Here is a 27,644-nt window from a genome sequence, read left to right as displayed (position 1 = left end):
TATCTAATTATCATATTCTGCTACAATCTTGGAAAGTCAGTTATTTTGAAGATTAAAGCACTTTTGTTGTATAAATAGTAGCTTAAGTAAACATATATCAATTCTTCATCAAATCTCGAGTTTAAAAAACCTTAATTTTATAATTGCTTGAAGTTAACAATAAACACACTGAGACACAGGTATACATGATATCATCCCCTCAAATAAGCACATAATTTAAACTTTTGGAAAACATGAATTTCACTTTTAAAACACACAAAGCATGGAATAAACATTAAAAGCACCTATGGATTCAGGAATCTCACAGGAAACAGTGATGCCAAGACTCTAGTGAAGAAACAGAAATGTTTCATCTCCTAATAAGTACACCTTATAAACATATGAGATTCTAGCAATCCTTAAAGGAATATGCTTCAGTTTTTACTTATCTATTTAAAAGCAAGAAATGGCAGACAATAAGGAGAGCATAGTTATGAGGTCAGTGAGCACTGAATATTTCTTTTGATCTATTTTTATACACTCCGTTATATATTTCTTTTCATCCATTGTTATATAAAATATCCCTTTTCAGTTCCATTCATTTTCCTACTATTTCTAGAATCTTAATTTTTGCTGCCTTCCGACAACTTCTTTCAGATATACAAGGTACCTAGATTCTTTATTCACCTTCTTGTTGCTACTACCTACCTCTAAATTATATGTTTCATACCCATTCTGTTACTTTCTATCAAAATTGAGCATGTGCATTTCTACCAATTCCAGCCTTTTGAAATGCCAAGATAAGCATGCATATTATCATAAATATGTGGCTCAATAGGTGAAATGTTACAGTAATATGGCTATTCAACTAAATTTCAATGGTTCATTTCCAGAAGTAAATAATCTTTGAGGCCTCTGAGTCTTCTAAAGACTAAGTAGGATTGGGGTTGGGGGGGAATTTATCCCAAAGGATCACAACTAGCACTCTAGACCAGGTTAACTTACCAGTAAATTTGTTTTTATTTTTTTTAAACCAGTATCTATATCACTAACAGCAGGTACAATGATGATGTCTTGCTTTCGGACATGACAAGTAAAGAACGATGCTACCTAATCCATAACATCATAAATGTTATTTTCAAATCCTACTTTAAAAATATATAAGAAAGCAAAGGTCTTGGAAAATTATTCTATTCTTGGAAAAGAACACTGTTCCAACAGTGCAGTCAACTAATATAATTTTAATAATATATAATGTGATTTCCAGAACAGTTCTCATCCTGTGTTTTTCAGAAAGAAAGTCTTGAATTCTTGAAGGTATTATGGAGAACTATAAAACAATACACCGTCAACTCTGTGTGGCTCAGAAAAGTGAAACCTGTCTCTGACTTGTCTATTGCTAAGAAAATTCTGAATGACTTCTATCCAAAAGCAAATGCAATGAACATTCACCAGGCAGACAACTTCGTCTTGGGGAGGTGAGTGAGTAAAAGAAAAAGAGAGTCATTCAGGAGACAGTGCTCTGAGAGTCATACCTGTGGTGCCGTGACCTTTGCTGTAAGGCTTCCAGCCTGCACATCAATCAGCCATGCATACTCTAAGGAATCACTTCCCAAAGGAAGACCTTCTGCTGAGAACATAGCGTGTGCTCTCAGCTGGAGACCTGACAAATTGATGTGCCCTTCTCTGAGTACTTCATCCACTGGGGGTCGCTGCTGAAAACAGTAAGAAAAGGACTGTAAGAAGTACAAGAAAATCATGTTATACTTTCTGGTTGCTTTTTTTCCCCAGAGACAAACAGTAAAAACATGTTATCGGGAAAATAAGACTTCAGGATTCACAAGCTCCTAACACAACCTTGTACCCATAAAAGTAGTCTGAGTTAAGCTTCTTTACTGACAATATCCACGAGAGCCCAACTGCAAAGCAAGACAGCGAAGTCCTGAAAAGAAGGCAGATCTCTGATTGGTCACTGCCGTGATGAATAAAAAGAAACTAGTGCTCGGACCGACAGTGAATGTAACAGGCCAATCTTTTATAGGAAGGCAGGAATGTGAGATCAAAATATTAAAAAGACGAAAATATTAGAGAATAACAAAGAACATTAAGACCACAAAATGAAGAACTAGGTTAAAAAAAAAAGCAGCCATCTTCCATACAGATTTTGAGAACTATGTAAATATAAAAAGGATAGATTTATCTTACAGGGAATAATTTTATACTCACTACTGAAAAGCATGAAATATTTCACAGAGAAAATTTCTAAGACTTATTCAGAAAGCTCAAGGATATGTCCTAAAACAGGGTATTCCATGGAACACTAGTTTCCCCAGAATACAGAATCAAATGTTTGGCAATGCCCTACCCAATTAATCACCAATTTCTGTAGAATCTACCCTCCCATCTCTCACAAATGCATTGACCTTCTTTATCTTCACTGCTATCATCCTGATTCAAATAATCTGACTTCTTGCCAGGATCTTTGCAAAGCCTCCCAACATTCACTTTTTTTTTTTTTGCTAAGGAAGATTTGCCCTGAGTTAACATCCATTGCCAACCCTCCTCTTTTTTCTTTGTTTTTTGCTTGAGGAAGATCAGCCCTGAGCTAACATTTGTGCCAATCTTCCTCTATTTTTTTTTGGAAGTGGGACAACTCCACAGCGTGGTTGGTGAGTGGCGTAGGTCTGCACCCAGGATCTGAACCCATGAACCTGGGCCAAGAATGAAAGCAGAGAGTGAAAAACTTTAACCACTCGGCCATGGGGCAAGGCCCCCAGCATTCATTTTTACATCTTTCTGCTCCATACTCTACAAAATGACCACAGAGATCTTTTAAAAAGGCAAATATTATCATGTTCTTCTCTCAAGATCACTACATGCCATCAAAGCACCTCACACCTCTTCTTGAGCACTTTTCACACTTGAAATTATTTATCTTAATTTTAACTCCCTCAAATATTTATCTTCTCCACCATTTATTAGGGTAAAGACCATTTCTGTCTTGCTCATTATGTATCCCAATACACCTAACAGAGTGATTACAAAAGGTAGATACTGCTGACTAGGAAACTATATAGCTTTCTTCACAGCAAGTCTTCTCAAAGACTTCAATATATTAATATACACTGAGACAGTTCACAGATACTTCCCAACCTAATTTTACTATGGTAGTGTTTTTAGCGTGGGTGCGCAGCCCATCTTACAGGGCTAGCGTTCCTTGTTTCAATACATTTTGGGAAATGCCTTCTCAAAAAAGAAATTTTTACGGATAAGAGCTAAATCTAAGTCATAAGGAATTCTTAAAAGGAAATTTCAAATTGTGACTTTATAACAGCTCCAGAAGCTCTTCTGATACAGTTTTTATTTTATCTTATCTAAGCTTATCTATCTTATATTTTATCTGAGGGAGTTGGAGAGGATGGTCAACAAAGATCTCTTCTTGCACTGAGATTCCATAATTCTTAGTATAAAATTGTTGAGGCTTTTTTGAAATCAAAAATGCATGTAGGGGCTGGCCCAGGGGTGCAGTGGTTAAGTTTGCACATTCTGCTTCTTGGAGGCCTGGGGTTCTCCAGATCGGATCCCGGGTGTGGATATGGAACCACTTGGCAAAAGCCATGCTGTAGTAGGCGTCCCAAGTATAAAGTAGAGGAAGATGGGCACGGATGTTAGCTCAGGGTCAGTCTTCCTCAGCAAAAAGAGGAGGATTGGCAGTAGTTAGCTCAGGGCTAACCTTCCTCAAAAAAAAAAAATACACGCAGATCTTGGATTGTCCTAAAGCTATAACCTACCCCATACACCAATAAAGCTCATACTCTGAATTTTATCATAGCTTGCATTATATTGTGGGTTGAAGAGTATCCTAAAAAGATATGTTCAAGTCCTAAGCTCGGGTACCTTGTGACTACGATCTTATTTGGAAATAGGGTCTTGGCAGATGCAATCAAGTTATAATGAGGTTACACTGGATTAGGGTGGACCCTAATCCCATGACTGGTGTCCTTGTAAGAGGAAAACTGGGACACACAGACACAAGTAGAAAATGCCATGTGAAGACAGAGGCAGAGATTTGAGTGATGCATCTACAAGACAAGGAAGTCCAAGGATTGCTGGCAACCACAAAAGCTAGGAAGAGGCAAAGAAGGATCCTCTCCTACAGCCTTCAGAGAGAGCATGGCCCTGCTAACACCTTGATTTCAGACTTCTAGGCCCCAGAACTGGGAGAATAAATTTCTATTGGTTTAAGCCACTCAGTGTGGGGTTCTTTGCTATGGCAGCCCTAGGAAACTAACACACATCATAAGACGATCATAAAATAAAACGTGTGGCTTCATAAGTTGGACACAATAAGCCATCCATCATCACCTTAGCTCATTAACCTTGAGGTCCTGCGTTAAGACTAATGTTACCAAGAATGAGCAGCTACAGGTAAGTGACCCAGGACTGATCCTGAGATATAGTCACAGTGTGAAGCCTCCCACTGTGAAGGAATAGCAGATAGGATAAAGGAAGAAAAGATTTCTTAGGAATAGTCACGCCAGCAATATAAAACGTAAGCAAGTTACGTAGGTAATCTAATTCCAAGAGAATATATAGAGAGCATCCTGTCTTTGGGGTGAATTATGAAGTGCTAACCACCTAGGAAACAAAGTATCACCAGTACTTCTAACTATCGCCTTGCTATCTTCACCCCATGAACTCCTTTTCTAATCACCAAATAAATCATACTCTAGACTTCAGTCTCTGTACAAGTAATCAGGGTTAATGTGAACTCTCATAATGAGCTCAACAAAATATTTTTTGTATCTGGTAAAGTCTTTTGAGAATGCAATGATTAAAATAAAAGTTAAAGGGTCACCAGGTACTCATAAGAAACCAGAGATACTCATCCAAGATTCTCAGAACTCAGCCATAAGAAGATATTTCCCTTTTACCTTTATTAATTTCCTCAACAGATTGAAAAAAGGAGATGGGCTTCCTTTCCACACAGTGGCCTCCCAGAATTAAAAAACAACCAATTCTAATGACCTACAACTTAGGGAGAGGAGGACATGAGTTATTTTTAAGGTTTCTGTGGCAAGTTAAAATAAAAGTGCTATGCAAGATCTTTGTAATGACGGAACAGTGTTGTATCTTGATTTCAGTGGCAGTTACATGAATCTACATGTGATAAAATGACACAGAATTATGGCACGTTGTACCAGTGTCAACTTCCTGGTTTTGATACTGCACTATAATCACGTAAAAGATCAACACACAGAAAACTAGGTGAAGGGTACACAAGACCTCTCTGTACTCTCTGCAACTTCCTGTGAATCTATAATTATTTTGAAATAAAAGTTTAAAAAGAGAAACACATTCTGTGGCAAAAACAAAATATTAAGCGTTAAGTTTCAGGTACTATGATCTCACCTACGTCAAATACATATACAATCAAGTGTCACTTAACGACGTGGCTACCTCCTCAGAAATGCGTTGTTACTGTTTTCATCCTTGTGCAAACATCGCAGAGTGTACTTACACCAACCTAAATAGGACATCCTACTACACACCTAGATACGGTACTAATCTTACGTCACTACTGTCACATAGGTAGTCCATCATTGACTGAAACATCATTATGCAGCACACGACTAAATTTGAAAAAATTAATCTATGTAGAAAAATACAGTCAGTTAAGGCAAAAGAATGAAAAGGGGCTATGTTATGTTAAATAAGATAATCAGTTACTACATAGAATCCACAGTATGATTTTGGGATGTGAGATTCCCTCCCCTGTTTATTATTTTACTTTGCCTTATATTAAAATCCATTTATATTTCTAAAGTAAACAACTTGACTAAAAGTAGGGAAAGGGCCCTAAAGCAGTGGTAGGTGCCAAGAGAAGACATTTGGCATTAAAAAATAATAATAAAGTGATAATCTACCCAGGAATGTAAGTTATTTCCATTTGATGAATATCATTGGTTCTCTTCCAAAACAGAGCCAGCGCTAATTCTTGAAGGCACTGATAAAGTCTCTTGTAAGTAAGTTAGATGAATAAATCACTGATCATGTAGCTATGCATGTTTTGAAGATTATGGTACTGGTTAATACTAATTCTTAGGTTGTGATTTCAATCTAAGTTGAAACTAACATTTTATGGATTTTTCTCTTCCATAAATATGAGGAAGTTATAAAGTATTTCTTTCCATTTCTAAAAACAGATACAAAATATAATTGAGATTATATAAGTAGGGAACAGAAGAAAACAGATTCTTGAAAAATTCATATGTATATCACACACCTACTTCATAATGTAGTTAAATTAAAAGTCTCTAATTTAAAGAGCTTTATATTGCATGCACAAAAGCTAACATGTTGTTTGACCCCATAAAGAATAATAAAAAATCTCTAAGTCTCCACCATAACTCACTTTCACATTACCTGATAGTTATCACTGACAAACACATTCAGGGGCGAGAGGACGAGTTGCAGCATGGTCTCCCTAAATCCTTTTTTCATTTCAAAACACAGTCTTTCCAAGAAAGCTGTAGGGCACTCAGGACCATCAGTAGTTCCATGCTAAAGTCAAACAAAATACCATAATCAAGATATAAAAAAACAAAGACCAAGGATGTATGGAAAAATAAAAATTACATTTATCTAACTGAGAGATTTTGGCTTTTAAAAAGAAGAAACAGTGCTGACAAAAACCACTATTCCCTACCTCAGTAAAGACATTAGGTTCACTAAGCACCAGAGGTAACTTCTCGGCTGTGTAACCCTAGGCACATGACATGGAGCCAGCATGCAGCACAAAGCTCTAGGGCCACCCACTGCCTGTCTGGCCTGGCTCCAATGGCCCTGGGTTCCACGGACAATATCATCTCATTCCAAGTCAGCTTCAACAGGCCCAAGGGCCATCCTTAGAGTGAGCCAGGATTCTGTGCTGAATCCAAACCTCTGACACAATTCAACATTGAGGATCAGGCCTGAATCTTGATTTTGTAATGGGTCCAACACAAGGGCCCAAACTGATCTGGAGTTTGAGATAAAGGCTAAGAAAATGTTAAGTCCTAGAATATCCATCAGGCTAACTATAAACTATTCAACTCAATGCCATGACAAAATGTTCTAAAGTTACGCAGAACAGCAAAGAGGGAGCTAAAGTAAAACAGAAAGTAATCAATGATCAAGTAATTACAGTATGAAGAAAATAATAAACTAGCTTATAAAGATAAAAGGATATATTTAGAAGTTTCTGAATCTGAATTTTTTGTAAGAGAGAGTGTGTGGATGTGTGTGCATGCGCGCAGACACATATTTAGTTTCCTATGCTGGGTGAATTCCATAATACACTTCAGACTATTTTAATATGCAAACACTTACAACAGGAAGACGCCCGTGAACTTTGTACAAATTAACAAGTACAGTAATATCCCAAGGACGCAAGGTAAGCGGATGAATTGACTTGGCTGAACTTTCATTTTCCTTTCTGTCATTTTCCATTCCAACAGCAGTCCACCCAGAGCTGGATGATGTTGACAGTGACAGAACAGGGCTTGAAATAACCTCTTCAAAATCCATATACATGTCATCTTCCCCAAAGTAGTTTTCCTATGAATGTTAAGAAAAAACTGCTATCAAAAGAGATATGTAAAAATAACTTCTCACCTTAGAGCCCGAAATTTGTAAACTATCTCCCTAACCTATCTTATTTAATCAAAAGCATCAAGTCTATTTCCTTAAAATGAGAAAAAGATATACATACTAAAAACTTACACTTACTTGGCTGCTTAGCAAATAAATAGCAAAAAAAAAACCAAAACAAAAAGTTACAGAAGTTTATAGTAAAGCTTCATGACAACGCCACCTCCAATTACAGCAAAAACTTCAATTTCGGTACCAGAAGAAACCTTTTAAGCTCTGTAAGGTTCAATGGTTTTCAATCTGTGCTTCTCAGAGTTCTGAGGCAATAAAACCCAGAGACATCCTTTGGGAGAAGAAGAACAATTCACTGAAAATCCATCTGGCTAAATCCAATTAGCTAAACACTACAATTTATATGTCCCAGTTGCGATATTTATCGGGAATATTTTAATAGCTTCAATACAAATGTCCAATTTTGGTTAGTGATGACAAAAACGTGTTATAAACACATTTCACACAGTTCATCTTGCTCTTATGCATCAGAATTTCAGAAGTGTTTCAACTATTACTATTCTGGGAGTTTTTGCATCAGAATTTAAATTTATTTTTAATTAAAATTCTTTTTCCTTCCCATTAATTCTGAATTTAAATTTTGCCTATATGATCTGCCAGTAGTAATCAAAAGTTCTTAAAATATTCCAGTTAACACTGTTAATTATATTTGTTCAATATTAGAACCAAGTTCGTATTTTTGTAAATTCTGCACTTTGGTTATTGACATTTATTTTCTGGCTAGGGTTCTGGACATCAGGTCAATGAATATCTTTTCATAGGAAAGGATGTTGAAGGGCTTAAGGTTAAAAAGCTTAAAGTTAATTAGTGGCAGGACTAATATTAAAATCTCAAATCTACTCACTCACTGAACTGGTGCTTTTTCCTTTATTCTCTATTGTTATGTGCCTCTAACTAATACAGGGCCGACTTAGAACCTTCTTGAAATCTCTCTCTTTTTTTAAAGCATTTCCTTTATTTATTTATTTATTTTTGTGGGGTGGTTTTATTTTTTTGGTGGGAGTGAGGAAGATCTGTCCTGAGCTAACATCTGTTGCCAATCCTCCTATTTCGCTTGAGGAAGATTGTCCCTGAGCTGACATCTGTGCCCATCTTCCTCTATTTTGTATGCAGGACACTGCCACAGCATGGCTTGACAAGCGGTGTGTAGGTCTGTGTCTGGGATCCAAACCTGCAAACCCAGGCTACCAAAGCAGGGTGTACAAACCCAACCACTATACCATTGGGTCAGCCACTTGAAATCTTGATAAAAGTGCATATATAACTCTGAGGTATGGACAAATTCAAGCACAAAAATAAAAGTAAATAAGCATTAGTTTTATCCTAAATTCCAACATTAAATTTTTAAAACTAAAAATAAATGTCTGAAAAATTTCAATCAACATTAAAACCCTAGAGGTATTCGGAGCAGCAGTTCTCCCTTAGATTATTTGAGAAGTCTTTTTAAAACATACATGCCGTCATCTAGTCCTGGAGACAGGTTCAGTAGATTTACAGTAAATATGGAATCCAGAGGCAGGCGGAAAGTGACAAAGTTCCTTCGGTGATTTTATCTGCAAATAGGCTCCAGACCCAGTCATCTCTGCCCCACCCTCTCTCCACACAACTGATTTAAGGAGTCAACGTATACCATTCATGTTTATTAGCATTCAACATACTAAGTTACCGACAAACCAACAGAAATAAGATATACTTATTTTAGCTAATTTTTAATAATCCTACCATGTAAATCTCTTATTTTTAAAATATTCCCTTGTAGTCACTTACAGTCTCTTACAATTTTTAATCTTAAAAAAAAAAAACAAAGAGATTCCTGAAGATTACTACAATTAAAAGAAAAAGATTCTCTTGGGTCTAATGTCCAACTTGCTTCTAAACCAATCTCCACTTAATTATCTGAAACAGAAATAACTCATATCAAATTCTTTAGGGAACATTTTCACCAAATGTGTCAATGACTGTTTTCAGAGTTACAAAATGCTAGGAGTCTTTAGTGACAACACATTTGCAGCTCTTGAATATTATCAACAAAATATACTTCTAAAATTATAACTCCTTGAAAAAGTTAGTCTCAGTTAAATGTTTACTGTTGGATGTCTTATTTAAGTTTTGTGGGGTTTGTTAAATGTGAATTCCATCTGGAAGGGTTAATTTCTTAAGGATTCATGGAAAGAATTACCGATTGGCTTACAGAACTGGGAAAATGTATTCTTTTGTCATATATCCTAGCCTGTATGATTTTAAAACGCTAAAATAAGCTACAGTTTCAATTTTCTTAAGAGTCCTCTGTAATTTTATTTTCTTAGAGATAGTGTATTAAGTGTCAAGTAACCTACTTCAAGTAACAGGAGACAGCCATTTTTTTCCTAGCTAAAAATTCATACTTACCTAACGATACTCATTTCTCAAAAAAGAAAAAAGAAGAATCATCAACAATAGTTAAAAGAAGGCTAATAAAATCAGAGATGCAGGGAAAAAAACCCTACCAGTATTCTGTTTCCAATATTAAATTTTTTTAATGGAAACTTGATACCAGGCTTCTGTTCAGGGCCACTAACACTATTTTTGTAATAAGGAAAACATACTTGCCATATATACCCTTAATCCATAGTTACTATTTGCCACCACTGACATGCTATCACTATTTAGATTCAGATTTCTCTTCTTCCATTAAGAAAAAACGTAATGAGACTAAAAGAAGTCAGTTCAGAAAAGTAATATAAGTGGTACTGTTATTCAACCTTGTATCCACAACATAAGAAATGACATGAAGCTTTTCCAGTATGACTGAAACGACTTTGCACTGACACTTGAGAGTTGCTATGTTGTCTACACTTTCAGAAGACCTCTCATTTCCATAAAACATCCTCATAAATTTTAACGCATGTTTAGTATATACTCTTCCTAGAATTCTTTATAATGATAATGCCAGGCCTAGTTTCTTTTATGGATTTTGGAGGTCAGTTTTACAGTCAAACAAATACAGAGCGATTCTTTTTTTTTTCTAGTGTATCTTTTAGAATTTCTTGTTGTTTACTTTTGATAACTAAAACAAATACAATCTCAAGTTACATGAGTTTTCACAGTTTTCTTTTACATATACATACATACATTATACATATCTCATACCTAACTTCCAAAAAGTTTTCAAGTTCTAATACTGACACTGAGTAGAACATAAATTATTAACACAAATGGGGGAAAAAAAGGTAATGGAAAGACAGAGATATTCAAAATAACATCTCCATGTCAGCACGACACTAAGCTTTCTGGGTAGGGAAAAAGAAAGAAACTTAAAGAGTTACATATAGTCCTAATAAAAGGAAGAATAGAGTTCACTAGGCTAGAAAAATTTTTTGGCTGTCATGTTTTGGATACATAGTTTATAAAATATCTCAAAACTTAAAAATTTTAAATTTGTTTTTGTAGACACTTCATACAAGTCCTGAATTAATTTGATGAATGCAAATACTAATACAATCTTTAGCACAACAAACTTTGACACTATTAAAAACTTGTTATAAAATCTTTAATGCACAGAAAAGTCTGCATTAAAACATAATAAACTACCATCAGAGGTTATATCTCTGAAATTATAATGAAGTCTAAAATAAAGCCACATACTTCTTCCTCTGTATTCTTCTTTGTTATAGTCCTCTTATTTTTGATGAGTGTGGACTTTTTTAAATAAAAAAAATTGAGGTCTGATGTACATATGGTAATGCAAAAGCCAGAGTTATACCTCTCTGGTAGTATTCAAAACTGATATTATATCAACATAACTAGCTTTAGCTGCTAACTAAATCATTGCTTATATTTAAATTAAAGTATAATTCAGCCTCTTCAGGAAGACTCAAGTTTGAAATTGCATTTTAGATTCTTTAGTTATTCACATGGAATCCTAAGAAAATAAGGTATTGGGAGAAAAATTTGAAGAATATTTTAGGTCAAACAATGGTTACAAGAAAGAAAAAGATGTGTGTGCGTGTGTGTGTGTGTGCCCCCCTTTGAATCTGAAGAATCACTCTTTCAGCAATCTCTCCTAAAACCCCAGGGGAAGAAAAGGTAAAACCAAACAGAAACTGTAGGTTTCCAAAAGTATTTAATACATTTTGCCTTGCATCTTTTATCTTAAATTACATCACCTGATGCTTTATGGTAGTTTTTAGTAAATATAATACAGTAATTCAAATATTGAGATTTTATCTATCTTCAAAACTTATTCAGTTAGCACTTCTTCCAGAGAGCCTTTGCTAACAAACCTTGCTTGTCTATCCCTGACCAACCCTGATCATCCTAGATCCTTTTCAGAATAAATTACTCCTGTTCCCGTACATTATGGGATTCCTTTTTAGCTAAGCATTCAATATCCAAACCTCCGCAGTCGTGAAACTGCAAAAGGAAGCAAATAATACTGATAAGATTAGACTCATACAAACATCCATCCCACAAGTAACGCTCCTGCTCATGATTGGTAATTCTGGACAATTAGTCTCTCTTTGATTATCAAATGTAGTAAACATCCGACAGTACCATGAAAATCTAAAGCAAGTGAATTTGCAAAATCCCAGAAAAATGCAAAATTTTTGTGAAGTTGCTAAGAGTGATGTTGGATAACTGCTCAAATCACAAGTAGAGCCATCAGTGATAAGTGAGGATCTTCAAGCCTTAGAGCAGTTACCTATAAAGAAGGGTAAATCAAGCAAGAATTATTGATGACTTGCTGGGAACTTTTTAAAAGTATGATTTGAATATCAAAAGAATAAGAGTGATGTCTAGAAAACTGACAAGGTGCTCAAATATTTTTCTTAAAATAGCATCTCTTCATAATCATGCTATAGACATCAACCTTAAAGTGCTATCATACTATGTAATCATGAAATTTCAGTGGAAGAATTATACCAAAGTGAATCAACACTTAATTCAGTCTTTGTTCAAAGAAGTAGCACATATTTCTTCAAAAACTAAATTTGTCATACTCTGAAATAAACTCATTTTCATATATTTGCTTCATTTTTTAAGACAGAGCTCCAAACAAATCTTTGCTTAATATTCACCATGAAATAAAGTTGTTTGGTTTTAATGGACTCACTCGAAGCAGACTTTTCCTGGTAACGATTATCCTCAGATAACAAGGTTCTCTTGGATTTCTATTGCTGCATTAATTACAACATGTTAAAATTTGTCCAAATATATGTCTATCCTGCTATACCCCTCTTATCTTGTTGAGAACAGATGCTATATCATTTCCATCTCTAGCAAATAGCACAATTCCTAGAACATACTAATGCTCAAAAAAAAAAAATGCTGAACTGAGAAGTACATTGTTTTTAATAAATACATTTGTAATTGAGTCTAGCACCGCAAGTCCAGTCAACATATATAATATAAACTCAACATGTTCAAAACACCCAACTGGCTATTTCAAATGGTCTCAATTTCAATTAGACATTAACTGCTTTGCTTATGTTTAAATATAAATTCTTTTAAAAATCATACCTTTATACACAGAAAGGCATTTAATAGAGGTCCATAGAGAGTTATCCAAGAATCTGGGGAGAGTTCCATTTCTACATGAAGTTTATCAGGTGGAAGTTCTGAGGGATCAATGGGTGGGCGTGAAGAAGCAGAGGGAGAAGAAACAACTCTGTCTGATGTTTTCTGGGATGGCCTTAACACCGAGAGCATCGTTTCTTCCATTTCTGACACTGGAAGAAATTGAGAGGAAAAAATATAACATTTGGGGGAGGGGGAAAAGTACCTCTTAGAAGTTCTTCAAGGACTATTCACTACAAAATTCTATTTTGCAAATATGAAAACAATTAACACTGATATAATATCTATACTACATAATGAAAACAAACCTGAAAGACTAATAAGTAAGAAAGCAAATAAAGAATAAACTTCACTGAAATATGTATAGAAATACATAAATCAGACGGCAAAGAATCAATGAAAAGTTCCTGTTAACATAGGTAACACTCTCAGTGAGTCCCTGCAACATAAACTTGGCTCACAATTAGGCTTTAACTATACGTGGGCATTAAACTACAAATTTATTTTCACATAAAGAACTATTCAAAAACACTGTGATATTATCAACCTCCACACAAAAGAAAATTATGAAAACTATTCTTTAAAACTTAACTCACTGGAAAAACAAGGAAAATATCATTTGACTCTAATTCCATTTTGGATCCTGATAATAAGGCATATAAGCTTCAGGGAAACTATGATGATATGAGAGTTGTCAAAATGCATTAAAGAAACTAACATTTCACAAATCAAGCACTTTAAATATAGACTCACACAGACCTTGTTTCATATGCCAACTCTACTGCTTCTAGCTTGGCAGACCTTGAGAAAATTAGTTTCTCTGAGCATATTTCCTCAACTCCACAATGACAATAATAATAATATTTCTCTCACAGAGTTGTTGTAAAGATTAAATGAGATAATATAAGCCAGGAAACAGCTTGGCCTAGTACTTGATACATATTAAATGCTCAATGAAAGTTAGCTGTAATTATACCAAAATTCTTAAAAGATTTATGTCAAAAAATTGGATGCATTTCCAAATTTTTTACTTTTTTTCTATCTTTGATGATTATCAATTATAACAGCAAAAGTTTCAAAAGTACAAACGATATAAAAACACTTACATGATTGTTTTAGCTGTTCATCTGCTTTTTGTGGATAAATTGGATGCCACGTATAATCAATTGTAAGCATGACACTTGGGACAGTCCAGCATTCAACCCAACCAGCCCTTCGAAGAGTAAAAAAACAAAGTTTCTAGTCAGGTACTTATTCCTTTAATTGCATACAGACACCAGTTACAGATAACCAAATTTTACTGGTATTCTTTGAAAGAATCAGAAGAATAATTTCTTCACATATAAACATAAAATACTTAGATCACGAATTTTATGCACTCACTTTTCTTGAGTAATGTTCCGCCATTTTGGTTTAACTGTTTTCTGACCACTTTGACACTCAGCAGGAATACCAGTATCATGAGTCATTTTATTTGGGTGGCAATTCTTTACCAGCATAAATAATGAATATTTACTAGGGTGGCAATCTGGTAGAAACAAATGAAGATCAACATCTTCTCCCTAAAAAATAATTTATAATAACCCAAAGTAGTAAAATAGGTACATAAATATGTTAGGTTACTATTACAGGCAAACCTATCTATAGTAATCATGAGAATAAATTCAAAAGAAAAACACAAATTTCAAGTCACAGATTTTACCCTGAATGGTCAGGTAAATAACTGGAATAAGATTTTACATTGACTAAAACAATCCTAGTTAGAAAGTCAACGAAAAAAATCAGGAAAGTAAAAGGCATAGTTTCCTTCCACAAAAGAGTAAAAAGATTATCTTCCAAGGGAATTCACAATTTCACATATAACTCAGAAAAAAAATTAAAAATCATCTAATATGAGCTCAAGTGGAATATGTTGTGCATTTTTATTAATTTTTAAAATACAATTGTCTCTTTCGATTCTAGTAAGTCTTGGTTCCTCAAGTGACTTTTAAGAATTCCAAATAGGTTTATCAAAGGACCCTCACTCAGTTTCACTTTTTTCCTTATCTCCTAATCTTTGTTTTTTGGGGTTTTTTTTAAGATTTACTTTTTCTTATTTTTTCTTCTTCTCCCCAAAGCCCCTCAGCACATAGCTGTATATTTCAGTTGTGAGTCCCTCAAGCTGTGACATGTGGGACGCTGCCCGAGCACAGACCCACAAGCGGTGCCAGGTCCGCACCCAGGATCCGAACTGGCGAGAAACCCTGGGTCGCCGAAGCGGAGCACCAAAACTCAACCACTTGACCATGGGCCAGCCCCTCTTTGTTCGTCATGATGCCTGGTTTCTTAACAGGCAGCATAGCAGAGTGGTTAAAAGAACAGAGCCCTAATCTATATTGCCTGGGTTCAAATTCCAACTCAGCCACTCACTAGCTGCACGACAAGTTACAGGAGCTCGGCTCCTCAGTGTCCTAGTCCATAAATGCAGATAATGACAACTACTACTTCAAGAGGGCTGATCTGAGAATTAAATGAGTTACTACACACAAAGCACTTGGAATAGTGTCTGACACATAGAACACGTTTAATAGGTCTTAGCTGCTCTTATTATTATTGTTGCTATTTTTTACTACCGTAACCTCCACCAATACTAACAACTACTACTGATTGCACATAATCTAAAATTAGGTGTTCCACAACGTTTTGAACTCATAAGAGCTGGCTTTTGGATAAAAGAAAGGTATTTGTGGTTATTCCTTGAAATTGTGGTTACAATTAGGAATGAAATATAGGTAACTAAAATCTAGTTCATAGACAGAGTAAACATTAGAGTTAGAAGGGGTTCTTAAGAGAATATATAGATTTTTAGAAATGAGCTCTAAAAAAATAATCAGCTCAGGAAATTTTTTTTTTATTGCCCAATTTCTTAGGGGAAGTTGGCGAACTTAGGGGAATGGCAGAATATTACAGTTAACTGCAAAAAAGAAATAACAATTCTGTAACAGACACTAAAGTTAGTAAACAATACAGGAAAGCTAAAATACCTCAGGGTGGCAATGAGATGGGCAGGGGACGGTAAAGATAAGCTTTGGGAAATCAAACTTACTAATAAACCTTATGGAATAAACAACACATTCAATTATACATACTCTTAAAGAGAACTTGGTATTACATGTAGCTGGAACAAAGTCCGTAAAAGGCAAAGAGAAATCAATGTTCAGTGTTTCCCCACAGGCTGCCAGATACACTACCAAAAAAAGGGAAAAAAAGAAAATTTACTCTTATTTCCAATAAAGTTTTAAATAAAAATTGCCTTAAATACACACAAATCAAATTAAATTTAAGATAATACGCTTAGTCCAATACAAACTCTGAAATAGTTCTCTGACGGTCTCAAAAGATAATGGACAAGATCAATTCTAGTATCTATTAAAACCACAAAATCAATACCAATTTTCTTTGTTGGTATGTCTTCATGAACAGAACGCTTAACCTAATTCTTTAAAAGTTCTTACCATTTTCCTGTTGTTTAGTGGAACAGTCAATCCAATTGTGTTGATTAGCAGCCCAAATCATTTCAAATTGATGAAACATGATTTTAAAATTCCATGTATATGGAACAAATGAAAAAATGTCTGGAGCACTATCACTAGACCAGTCTTGAATTAAATCTAAAATTATCGGGGTGGGAGATAGAAAGCAAAATTAATTGAAATTCAGAAAACAAAATATAAAGATTCTAATACCAGTCAAAAATGAATTTTTCTTTTGTAACTAAAAAGAATATTTATAATGAAATATTAAAAGGTCATTAAGATATAGCTAAATGATTTGACAGTAAACAAATGTTTACTTACTAATCACAGTTCCAAATTTAAAAAATGTTATGCATTTCATATGCCTATTATTTTTTTAAAGAAACTTCTGAAGATAAAAGAGGAAAAAAAATCACTCAATATTCCACTACCCAAATATTCAACATCATGAATACATTTTCTTCTATGTAGATTTTTACACTATCCTAGATGCATATGTTTTATATGTTGCTTTTTTGCACTGAACTTAAAATTTTTCCATGCTATTTCAAACACATTAACAAAAATTTTAATCACAGTTCATTAAAGACATTTGCCAAGATTTACTTAACCATTTACTATACTTGGATATTTAGACTTTCCAAATTTTTGTGCTCTTTATAATAATGTTACCACATACATTTTCATGCGAGATATTTTACATATTCAGGATTACTTTGTCAGTACAGATTCCAGAAGTAAAATACTAGGTCAAAATTTATGAATTTTTTTTTTTTTAAGATTTTATTTTTTCCTTTTTCTCCCCAAAGCCCTCCAGTACACAGTTGTATCTTCTTCGTTGTGGGTCCTTCTAGTTGTGGCATGTGGGACGCTGCCTCAGCGTGGTTTGATGAGCAGTGCCATGTCCGCGCCCAGGATTCGAACCAACGAAACACTGGGCTGCCTGCACTGGAGAGCGCGAACTTAACCGCTCAGCCACGGGGCCAGCCCCCAAAATTTATGAATTTTTTGAAGGCTAGTATAGATTACAGAATTGCTTTCCAAGAGTAGTGAATCCATTTATACTCCTAACAGAAATCTGTGTTCTACTAGCTATTTCACTGTACCCTCTTCTGCATTATATTTCTTTCTACCTCTCTCTCTCTCTCTCTCTGAGAGGTAGGGTGCAGTTTGGTAAGTGGTAACTGAAAAATGGTATCACACTTTAATAGAATTTCCTAATTATAAATAGGGTTGAACATTTTCTCATGTTGTTTTATTCATTCAACAAACACTCACAAACTGTCTACTGTGTGCCAGATTCTGTTCTAGACTCTGGGAACACAATGGTGAACAAAATAGACTTGGCCTTAGAATTATAGTCAATCATCTTTGTTGATTACTGATTAGTCGTATTTCTGATTTGTATGGTTTAACTGCTGCTTTTAAAAACTGTGTTCATATACTTAGTCTACTTATCATTTGATATCTTAATTTTTTTTTAACCTCAAAAGGCAAAAGATCTTTATATAGCAATGTTAGCCCTGATCTATCACCATGGTTTCCTCTACTGTTTCTTCTGGCATTCATATCACTTACACGCATTGTATACTCCCAGCAATAATGTCTTTCAATGAATGGTCTCCTCTTAGAAGTGTCACGCTCATCTTTTCATCCCACAGTACATAACACAGCACTACGCATATAAAATTAGAACTTTGTGCATTTGAGAGAAAGCAACAATTGGAAGCAAGATTATTACAGCACAAACTTTGATACCAAACAGTCCTGGGTTTAAATTCTGGCTGTATCATTTCACTAGCCATGTCATCTTGAACAAATGACCTAAATGCTATCAGTTTTCTCTTCTACAAAATGGGGACAACTTCACAGTTATTGTGAGAATTGAGATAATACATGTAGTTTTAGACAGTAACTGCCACAGGGTAAGCCCTCCTCGAATGGTAGCATTTATTATTAAAGATATTCTAAGGAAAATACTAAGTGCAAATAATTACATAAAGTTGTTTTCTTTGAATTTTAAAGGAAATCTTTAAAGTGAAAATTATTAGATTCAATAATGAAATCAGAAGTCAAATTTATCTTACGTAATATCAAGAACTCATTTGAAATTTAACTGCGATGTGCAAAAGCTTGTGTACATATATTAGAAAGAAAGCCCTCTCAATAAAATGGCAAAATAGTACATTTAATATCAAATGTCAATAACAACTTAAATTAATATTAAGATACAGAGTTTTACTATATCAACAGCAAAAGGCATTTGACTCTTAACCTGTTCTATGAATAGAGAAAATTTCACTCATCAGATTTACTTTAAATATATTTTTATTTCATTTAACAAGCAATCACAGTGGTTCATCATACCTCATACTATCTACGCTCACCTCTAAAGTTTTACATCTACATGCCACCCTACCTAACTAACCTGTCTCTATCCCTGCTTTCTAACTTTGTTCTTTAGCACAGTGTCTAGCACTTGGGAGACGTCCAAAAGTCATCTCTGGAATTAGCCAACTCCACAGCACAAATTCATCAAGCTGATTTTCTCACTTTTCTGCCTCATAAACATTTTTAGTTCTGCTCCTTTATTCAAACTATCATTATCTAAAATAAATACACTCCTTGGTATCCTCTCTGCTGAAGAAAACTCTAACCATCTTTAACAACAACATGATACTACAGAGAGAGAGCACAGGGTCTACAACCAAAAAATGGTTCTTAAATGTCTCTTCAACTTACTGGTTTCATCAGTTTGTCCAAGGCATTGAACATTTCTGGGCTTCAATTTCCTCACTGTTAACTCAGGGACAGCAATAACAGCTACCCGTTTTTAAAGTCATTGTGAGGACAACAGAAATGAACATGCTTTGGAATGCTCTATGGAAACAGACTACACAAATCTTAGTATTACTGAGTTCATTTACAAAGACCATTTCAGATCTTAATGTCCTTCTTTACCTTCTCTGATTCCCTTCAGATCATAGTGATTTCTTCTGTACTCACGTCTTTCCAACATGCATTTGTTAGCTTCACAATTCATGCTTACACTCAATATATACACTGTTTTGCACTGTTTCATTCGTCTAAGTCTAGAGCACATGCCAATACACTTGAGAGTGATAAATACTACAAAACAAGAAATGCCCACAAGTGATATCCTCTAAGTTCTCTGTGGGCCGAGATCATGGTTTATATTTGTTGAGATCATGGTTTATATTTGTTTGAATCATTATTCATAAGAGACTTTCAACTTTTATTGGTTCCATTTATCTACTTTACATTTCTACTAGTTAAAAGATTGAGGTATAATTGCTAGTAAAATAAACACAAATTCAAATAATCTACTAATCATCTCAGGAAACCAATGTAATTTTACAAAATTATTAGCCAATTTCTATTTTAACAAGTCTTATAGTTTTTTCTTCTATATCTTAATTGAAATTTCAACACATTCTGCAAGACAGTTTCCCTACCAGCTTATACAACATCCTTACTGATAAAGATTAAAAGTTATGGTAACAAAATATTTTTACTAGGATCCTCAAAAACTATTTCTAATTCGTATTTCTCTTTAAATCAAAAGCTGCTCTCATTACCAGATGGTTTTATCAAATAACTTGATTAGAAAAAGGAAGCACTTTTTTGATAACTGTCATACTCATTTAGATAAATTTTTAAACAAATTTTTAAAGTTATTAAGCTGGAAATCTAAATGTTAGTCTGAAAAAACTCATCTACAACTCATTTTATAATTAAGTTGCTAGGCAAACACCCTATAAAATGCCAATCAATTGGTACTGGAGCTTTGCAGTACTGTTATATTGTTTTCTTCTCCCCCTTATCAAAGTAAATCAAAGTCAATTTCATTATTCCCAGATTCTGCCTTTGTTCTACATCTTTCATTCCTGAGGATCTAATTATATTTATCATGAAGCTCTCTTTGTCCCACACTGAAATCTCTCAAGAACAATTTTATCTCACTAATAATGGGCACGAGAATGGCTGTTGAGGAATAGTAGGCATTCCCTCACACCAAATAGATAATTTATTTTATGTAGAATTCTGTCAATAGAGAAATATAAAACTGAGGAAAGAGGAAAATAATTCAAACACCATGACATTCGCTCCAAGACTAAAAATGTATCAGTCTCTAAGCCATCCTTTATAAAAAATAAAGTTTTTAAGACTCTAGAAAGCAACAGAAGTAATATGACTAAATATTACAGCCATTAAATCCAGGAGATGAGAAGTTGTTTTGTATCTTTCTATATTTTTTAAATTTCTCCAAATAAATTTTAGAAAAAATAAAAAACCAAAAGTCAATTTTAAGAGATGTAAAGATTAGAGTTAGAGAAAAAAATAATTTAGGGAAAACATGGTTGTAATTTAAGAAATGTGTACTTGGCTGTTTAAAAGTAACTAATACAATACTCAGTCTAAATGAAAGTGCTACTACAAAGTAAAAAATTTTAAATCCTGAGGAATTTATACTTCTACTCCAACTATTCTTAGCACTACCAGAGTCTGAGGATGGGAAATTTCTGGAGGAAAAACAACGTGAAAGATTAAATGCTTGAAAATGCTGAGCTTTGATTTTTTTTCAGTTTAAATAAATTGAATAATTTATAATAAAAAATCTAAAAAAAAAGAAAACAGGAACCTATTTTAAAAGATTAGCAAAGTTAAAAACTACAAAATCTTAGGTGAGAGGGAAAAGGCTACTGTCAAAGAAACTGTATATAACAGATTCTTGAGCCAGACTACTTGGGTTGGAATCCTAGCTTGACCAACTTACTAGTGGTATGAGCCTGGACAAATTGCTTGACCACTCTGTACCCCACTTTCCTCATCTGTAAGATAAGGATGACGATAATAATATTGATTTCAGAGAGTTATTACGAGGATTCAACAATTTAGTATGTACAAATTGCTTAGAACAGAGACAGACAATACACACTAGAAGTTTTAGCTATAATTTTTTTCAAAAATCAGAATTGAGTAGTACGGATTCAATGTTTAGCTTCACTGACAGACATCTATGTTGCCAAGGATTGTGTCAAAATTTCTGCTACGGGACCCTGACTTGAGCCTTGGAGAAGAATTACATAACTCCAAGAATGTAGAAGCATTCTATCTAGTCCCCAAGGCTCCCAATAAAACCAAAAAACAAAATAAAAGACACAATTGAACATATTGTAGTAATGGCATTATAAAAAGCTAAAACTCTAGTAACTGAAATTGAAGCTTAGATAATTAAGTAATTTCATCAACATCATATTGGTAGTAAATAATGTCAAGACTGGACCATCTATGAATACCTTAATCACCACTATACCCACAAATATCTAACTACTCAGGACAGACCAGATGCGTGTAAACAACTGGTGGATTGGTGGATGGATGGATGGATGGATAAATGCAGCAATCAGTCAAGCAAATATTAGGAGCTCTAGCGTAGCCACTGACCCTGGCAAATCAGACCGACTCTATCTGGCTAAATCTTTTACAGGAAGACTGAAGCAACGCTACATACTTTTATGTAGTAATATTTGTGTTATTCAGAGACCAAGACCATGTGTTCCCACACTCATGAGTAGCTATCATAATATGCTGCAAGAAATAAAGGAATTTTTCCAACTAATGATAGCATCAACTCAACTGCCCATGCCAACGGAAAGGAGTAAGTAGGGATCCAAGTAAAAAAATAACATATTTGACTATTTGAATATACTGTTTGTGGATTACAATAATTAAAACAAAATAATGAAGGCTGCTGATGCCTAATTCAGGAACAGAAAGAAACTGATTGATTTTCCCCATCTTATCCCCCACTAGACTGACACGAAGGACTAGCCTAAGATGAGTTTGTCCATTTTCTTCTAAGTTCAGTTTTGGGTTCGTATTTTCCTTGTTTGGGTTAGAAAAGAGCACAAAATACCTACATTTAAATTTTCCCTCTGATATTCTCGGCCCGAAAAGCAGTGCAAAAGTAAGAAAGTATGAATTGTGTTATCAAATCACTATGTTGAATCTAAAAGCAAAACTTACTGTACACAAGTTCTGTGATAAATCTCACTGTATTTACATTTATTAGAAAATTACCTGTAAAAAAGTTCTTCTGTGCAAAGATGAAGTGGTAGGTGGCTTTGTAAACCTCTAACTCACACTGCCACGTCTGCGGCATGTTCCAAACTCGGGGGTAGCTGGCATTGATGTGGAACTACAAACCAAAGGTTAAGTAAAAATATTAAAGCTTAAAATGTGACATTGTGTGGACAGCATTAGAAATGAACTCACACACTAGTGAGTAGTTAAAACTTGTTTTCCTACTGAGCTGAACAGAAGGTCCATACATCAGATGAGGGGTTAATATCCAAAATATATAAAGAACTGATACATCTCAAGAACAAAACAACTAACCACCCATTTAAAAGACGGGCAAAAGATCTGAACAGACATTTCTCCAAAGATATACAGATGGCCAACAGGCACGTGAAAGGATGTTCAACATCATTAACTATCAGGGAAATGCAAATCAAAACTACAATGAGAGATTCACCTCACTTCCGTCAGAATGGTTATAATTAACAAGACAGGAAAGAAGCATTGGAGATGATGTGGAGAGAAGGGAACCCACATACACTGCTGGTGGGAATGCAAACTGGTGCAGCCACTATGGAAAACAGTGTGGAGATGCCTCAAAAAATTAAGAATAGAACTACCATACAATCCAGCTATTCCACTGCTGGGTATTTTTCCAAAGAACATGAAAACACAAATGTTTACACATGCATCCCTATGTTCATCACAGCATTATTCACAATAGCCAAGACTTGGAAGCAACCTAGGTGCCCATCAAGGGACGCATGGATAAAGAAGATGTGGTGTGTGTATATCTATATATATATATATAGATACACACACACAATGGAATACTACTCAGCCATAAGAAATGATGAAATCTGGCCATTTGTGACAACAGGGATGGACCTTGAAGGTATCATGCTAAGAGAAATAAGTCAGAGGGAGAAAATATTGTATGATCTCACTCATAAGTAGAAGATTAAAAACAACAAAAATCACATAGAGACAGAGACTGGATTGGTGGTTATCAGAGGGGAAGGGAGAGGGAAGAGGGCAAAAGGGGTGATTAGGCACATGCGTGTGGCGACGGATTGTAATTACTCCTTTGGGTGGTGAACATGATGTAATCTACACAGGAATCGAAATAGAATGATGTACACCTGAAATTTATACAATGTTATAAACCAATGTTACTGCAATAAAAAGAAAAAGAAATGAACTCACACACACTAGTGAGCAATTAAAACTTATTTTACTGCTGAGCTGAACACAAGGTTGCTTCAAAATTTTAATACTGCTGTGGCCAAAGGTCAGTATCCACTGTTCCATCCAACTCTTCAAAATACTAAGCCATGATGTGGTTGAAAAACTTCAAGAACAACAAATTAGGCTACAGTTTTGATGCTGCACTCTAGCTAAACTAACAGAGTGGCGGCCAACATCCTTAATTCCTCCTTAAGCCTAATCTGTTAAGTGAGAGGCTTAGGGTCACGGAGAGTGGAGTACAATGCATACTGTCCCACAGAAGTCTGGTCACTAGTGTCTCCTGGGTTCCCATTTGACAGCACGATAGTTATAGATCAGAAACAGTACTTTGTGGTGTAGTCTACCCGCCAAAGCTTGGCAATTCTGCAAAGGTAAGAGCTGCCTGACCAGGAATAGCATTATTGCATAGCACTATTTATCTGTACCAGCTCAGGAATTCATTAAAATGCTAAATATGTATGTTATTCAATATATTCTTGGTAATTGCAAAGTTCCTTTTAATTTACATATATATCATGTATAAATATGCTTGCTTAGACAAGCAATTAAGGACCTAATGGTACCATCATATAAAAGAATCCTCTCTGAATATCAGCCGTTCTACATAGTGGCTTTTGCCATTATTGTTGTTGTCCCTGATAAAAAATAATAAATCTGCCTGACTAGTGAGTCTTCAATCTGCAATCTGAATCACGAGAATTTCCATATTTTTTCTGTTTCTAATATGGAGCAATCCAGGAAATCAATAAGATTTTCTTTCTTTTAACTTATTAAGTAAATAAGCACAATGAATTATTAAGTCCTGAGAAAGAATCCAATGGGGTCAGAAAACATAAAAAGCGAAAAAATATCCTATTTACAACATACTAAAGAGTTAGTCTGGCCATACAATCCAGTTTAAAAACAATATTCTAACAATTTTTCACATTTTTAAAGGCCAAAAACCCATATATCAGAGCAACAGAGAAATGTCAAAGGGAGTGCACAGCACTGGGAATCTACTCTTCTTCCCAAATACAGGGCCAAAGGCACCTGGTGGTTCTTGAACAAGAAGATGGACCTTCTGATGACTTCTTGGTCATTAAAATTTTATATTAAAAAATTAAAACCAAATTTGTATTGTATGCTTGTGCACATATCATCATAGACTCTAGACTTACTGCTAACATTTCTGCTTCTAAAAGAGTCCGGTATTGCATGCTGGTAGTGGCATCAACATGTAAGAGTTGTCCTTTAATTGCAGGGGTGTAACCTAAAATAGGTGAAAATGTAAAAATTAAGAACTTAAAAAATATACACATAATTAAAAATTTTGGACTGGAAACAACTCCCACCACCTCCCAAAGAAGGACGCTGAAAAATGGTGATCAGTCCCTACTTAAATACACCTCAGCGATGTGGAACTTACTACCTGAGACGTGATCTTTCACATTTAAACAGCTCTGAAAGAAGGAAGTTCCATCTTCACGTGTCTACCCTGATTTTGCTTTTCAGTGCAAAACTACAAGTGTATTCTCTAAATGATAGTTTTCAACTATTTAAGAGCGCTCCCATGTCTTTTCTTCTTCCACTGACTCAAGGATACATATTTTCAACCTCTCCTTATGTAATGACAGTTTCTAAACAACAGCTATTCCTTAAGTAATGACAATTACCAAACAATATAGCCCCATTCTGAGCAAGAGCAGGAAAGTTCAGAGTATTTCACTTCCTTTCTTGATGGACTTCCCTTCTACAAACAGTAACTCATGGTCATTATAATATGGCTAATTCAACATGCATCCTGCTCTGGGCAATTTCTTTAAAACAGCTGACTCTCTGAAGCAATGTTCTCCATGTTCTAACTGCATCTGAGTTGCAATTCACTCCTGTGTGGGCCTAAGTCTACTTTCCCCTCAGAACGCCGTCTCAAAAGCCCCCTAACCTTTGCCACAAACCCACCAGGGCTTGCCTTAGACCCTTAACGCACTCGGAGTTCCACAACCAGTGCACCACGGCACTTCACACGAATTCCTAGTTGGTATGCTCGAGACATTTATCCCCTCGGGCATCAGGCAGTCCCTTCACCCCAGTGCACCAATAACTGTACAAAAAATTTTTTGTATAAATGCTATTTCCTACATGCATCATCAGTTTAAAAATGGTAGAAGCACTCCTTCAACTGACCCATTCTCAATTTTGTGCAACCCCCAATCGCCTTTCTCCCATTATACATCTGTAATTAAGGCTGTCCTAGAAGATAGTTCTTTTCAACGGACTACTTTGAATCAACCAGTCCTAAGAATCTCAAGCATCTGCTTCAAGACTTAGTATAATTATTCTCTTTAAACTAGCTATGATAAAGTTTAGTTCTTCACTAAAATAGCCCCAAAGTTATAGGGAAAAGATACACTATGCCATTCTCAGTCACTTTTTCAGTTGATTATCCAAGCAGGTGGACCTGACTGCTACCCTTTTATGCCAGCTAATGAATCTAGTCAACCCCTCTGCCTGCTTTCTTCTTATAGTAGCAAAAAAATAAATGACAGAAAAAAGAAAAGAGAACAGAGAATTGTATAAAAATTACTCCAATTATACTTAGTAACATTACTGGTTAGTGATTTAAAAATAAGAGTAAGTTGCTATTCTCTATACTCTCAAGAAAGTGAATAAATAAAGCGGAATTTCATTTTAATTGCTCTCAATTACAAATGTAATAAGAGAATGGGAAAAAGAAAAATGAAGAAGGCTAAATATTTTGATAAATTCAACAAAAAGTATTGAATCATGTTATTGATTAACTTGTATCAGAACCCAAATTTCAAATACATAATGAACTTAGATTACCTCAGCTAAAATGAAACCAAAGCTACCAGGGCATTATTTAATATTTTAAATATGAAATATTCCACTTTCTTAAAGTTATGCTATTCAAAGTACCCAGCTTACTCCCCAACAAAATCTACTACAATATAACCTAAAACAAAGCCTGTTAGTCATCCAAACACTTACTGCCCAGGTACCATACACCAGGGACTGGATTCAGCACCAGGTACACACCAGCAAAAAGAAAGACACAGCATCTGCTCTCACGGAGCAACAAACTAACAGGAAAAACATATGCTAAGCAAATGGTGCTCAGTCTTACAAGAGAAAAGTACAGGGTATAACGAAAGCATAAAATAATAAGACCTAACTTGACTAAAACATTTTTCCCTTCCCTCTAGGTGCACAAATAATTTAATTATGCAACATTTACTGAAAACGCTGAAAAAGAAAACCCCATTAATGTTAGTCTAAATGGATTAATGAACTATATTATCTATATATTAATTGTTTACTAATCATTTAAAACAGAAAAAACTCATTGCAGCTTACCATTTTCCTCAACTGTCATTGGAATATTAATTTCTAAATATGAGCCAGCTCCTACATTTACATGTACAGCATTTGTTTCCTACCAAAAGAAAAAAATTAATCCATATAAAACATTTATTATAATTATAATCCCAACTTTACTTTTCAGTTACTTTCACAGACAAAATATAATCATCAATG

The 27,644-nt window shown here is 34.7% G+C and overlaps 1 protein-coding gene across 9 annotated transcripts in view; it reads right to left on the bottom strand.

The window, feature by feature from the left end:
* Nucleotides 1-27,644, bottom strand: part of BLTP1 (bridge-like lipid transfer protein family member 1) — a 192,940-nt gene that overhangs the window by 118,268 nt on the left and 47,028 nt on the right. For 8 of the 9 annotated variants that reach the window (XM_046657183.1, XM_046657189.1, XM_046657187.1 and 5 more), the window contains 11 exons: nucleotides 27,465-27,543; nucleotides 25,268-25,359; nucleotides 22,860-22,977; nucleotides 16,734-16,889; nucleotides 16,368-16,465; nucleotides 14,623-14,801; nucleotides 14,346-14,452; nucleotides 13,183-13,391; nucleotides 7,351-7,578; nucleotides 6,406-6,543; nucleotides 1,515-1,694 (listed from right to left, as the gene is read on the bottom strand). In XM_046657183.1, coding sequence (XP_046513139.1) covers nucleotides 1,515-1,694; nucleotides 6,406-6,543; nucleotides 7,351-7,578; nucleotides 13,183-13,391; nucleotides 14,346-14,452; nucleotides 14,623-14,801; nucleotides 16,368-16,465; nucleotides 16,734-16,889; nucleotides 22,860-22,977; nucleotides 25,268-25,359; nucleotides 27,465-27,543 — 1,584 coding nt within the window. The remainder of the gene's footprint in view (nucleotides 1-1,514; nucleotides 1,695-6,405; nucleotides 6,544-7,350; nucleotides 7,579-13,182; nucleotides 13,392-14,345; nucleotides 14,453-14,622; nucleotides 14,802-16,367; nucleotides 16,466-16,733; nucleotides 16,890-22,859; nucleotides 22,978-25,267; nucleotides 25,360-27,464; nucleotides 27,544-27,644) is intronic. The other variant, XM_046657184.1, reaches the window with a different exon arrangement.

The sequence above is a fragment of the Equus quagga genome, chromosome 3, assembly GCF_021613505.1.
Source record: "Equus quagga isolate Etosha38 chromosome 3, UCLA_HA_Equagga_1.0, whole genome shotgun sequence".
NCBI classification, from domain to species: Eukaryota; Metazoa; Chordata; class Mammalia; order Perissodactyla; family Equidae; genus Equus; species Equus quagga.
This window is presented reverse-complemented; position numbering and strand designations above follow the sequence as displayed.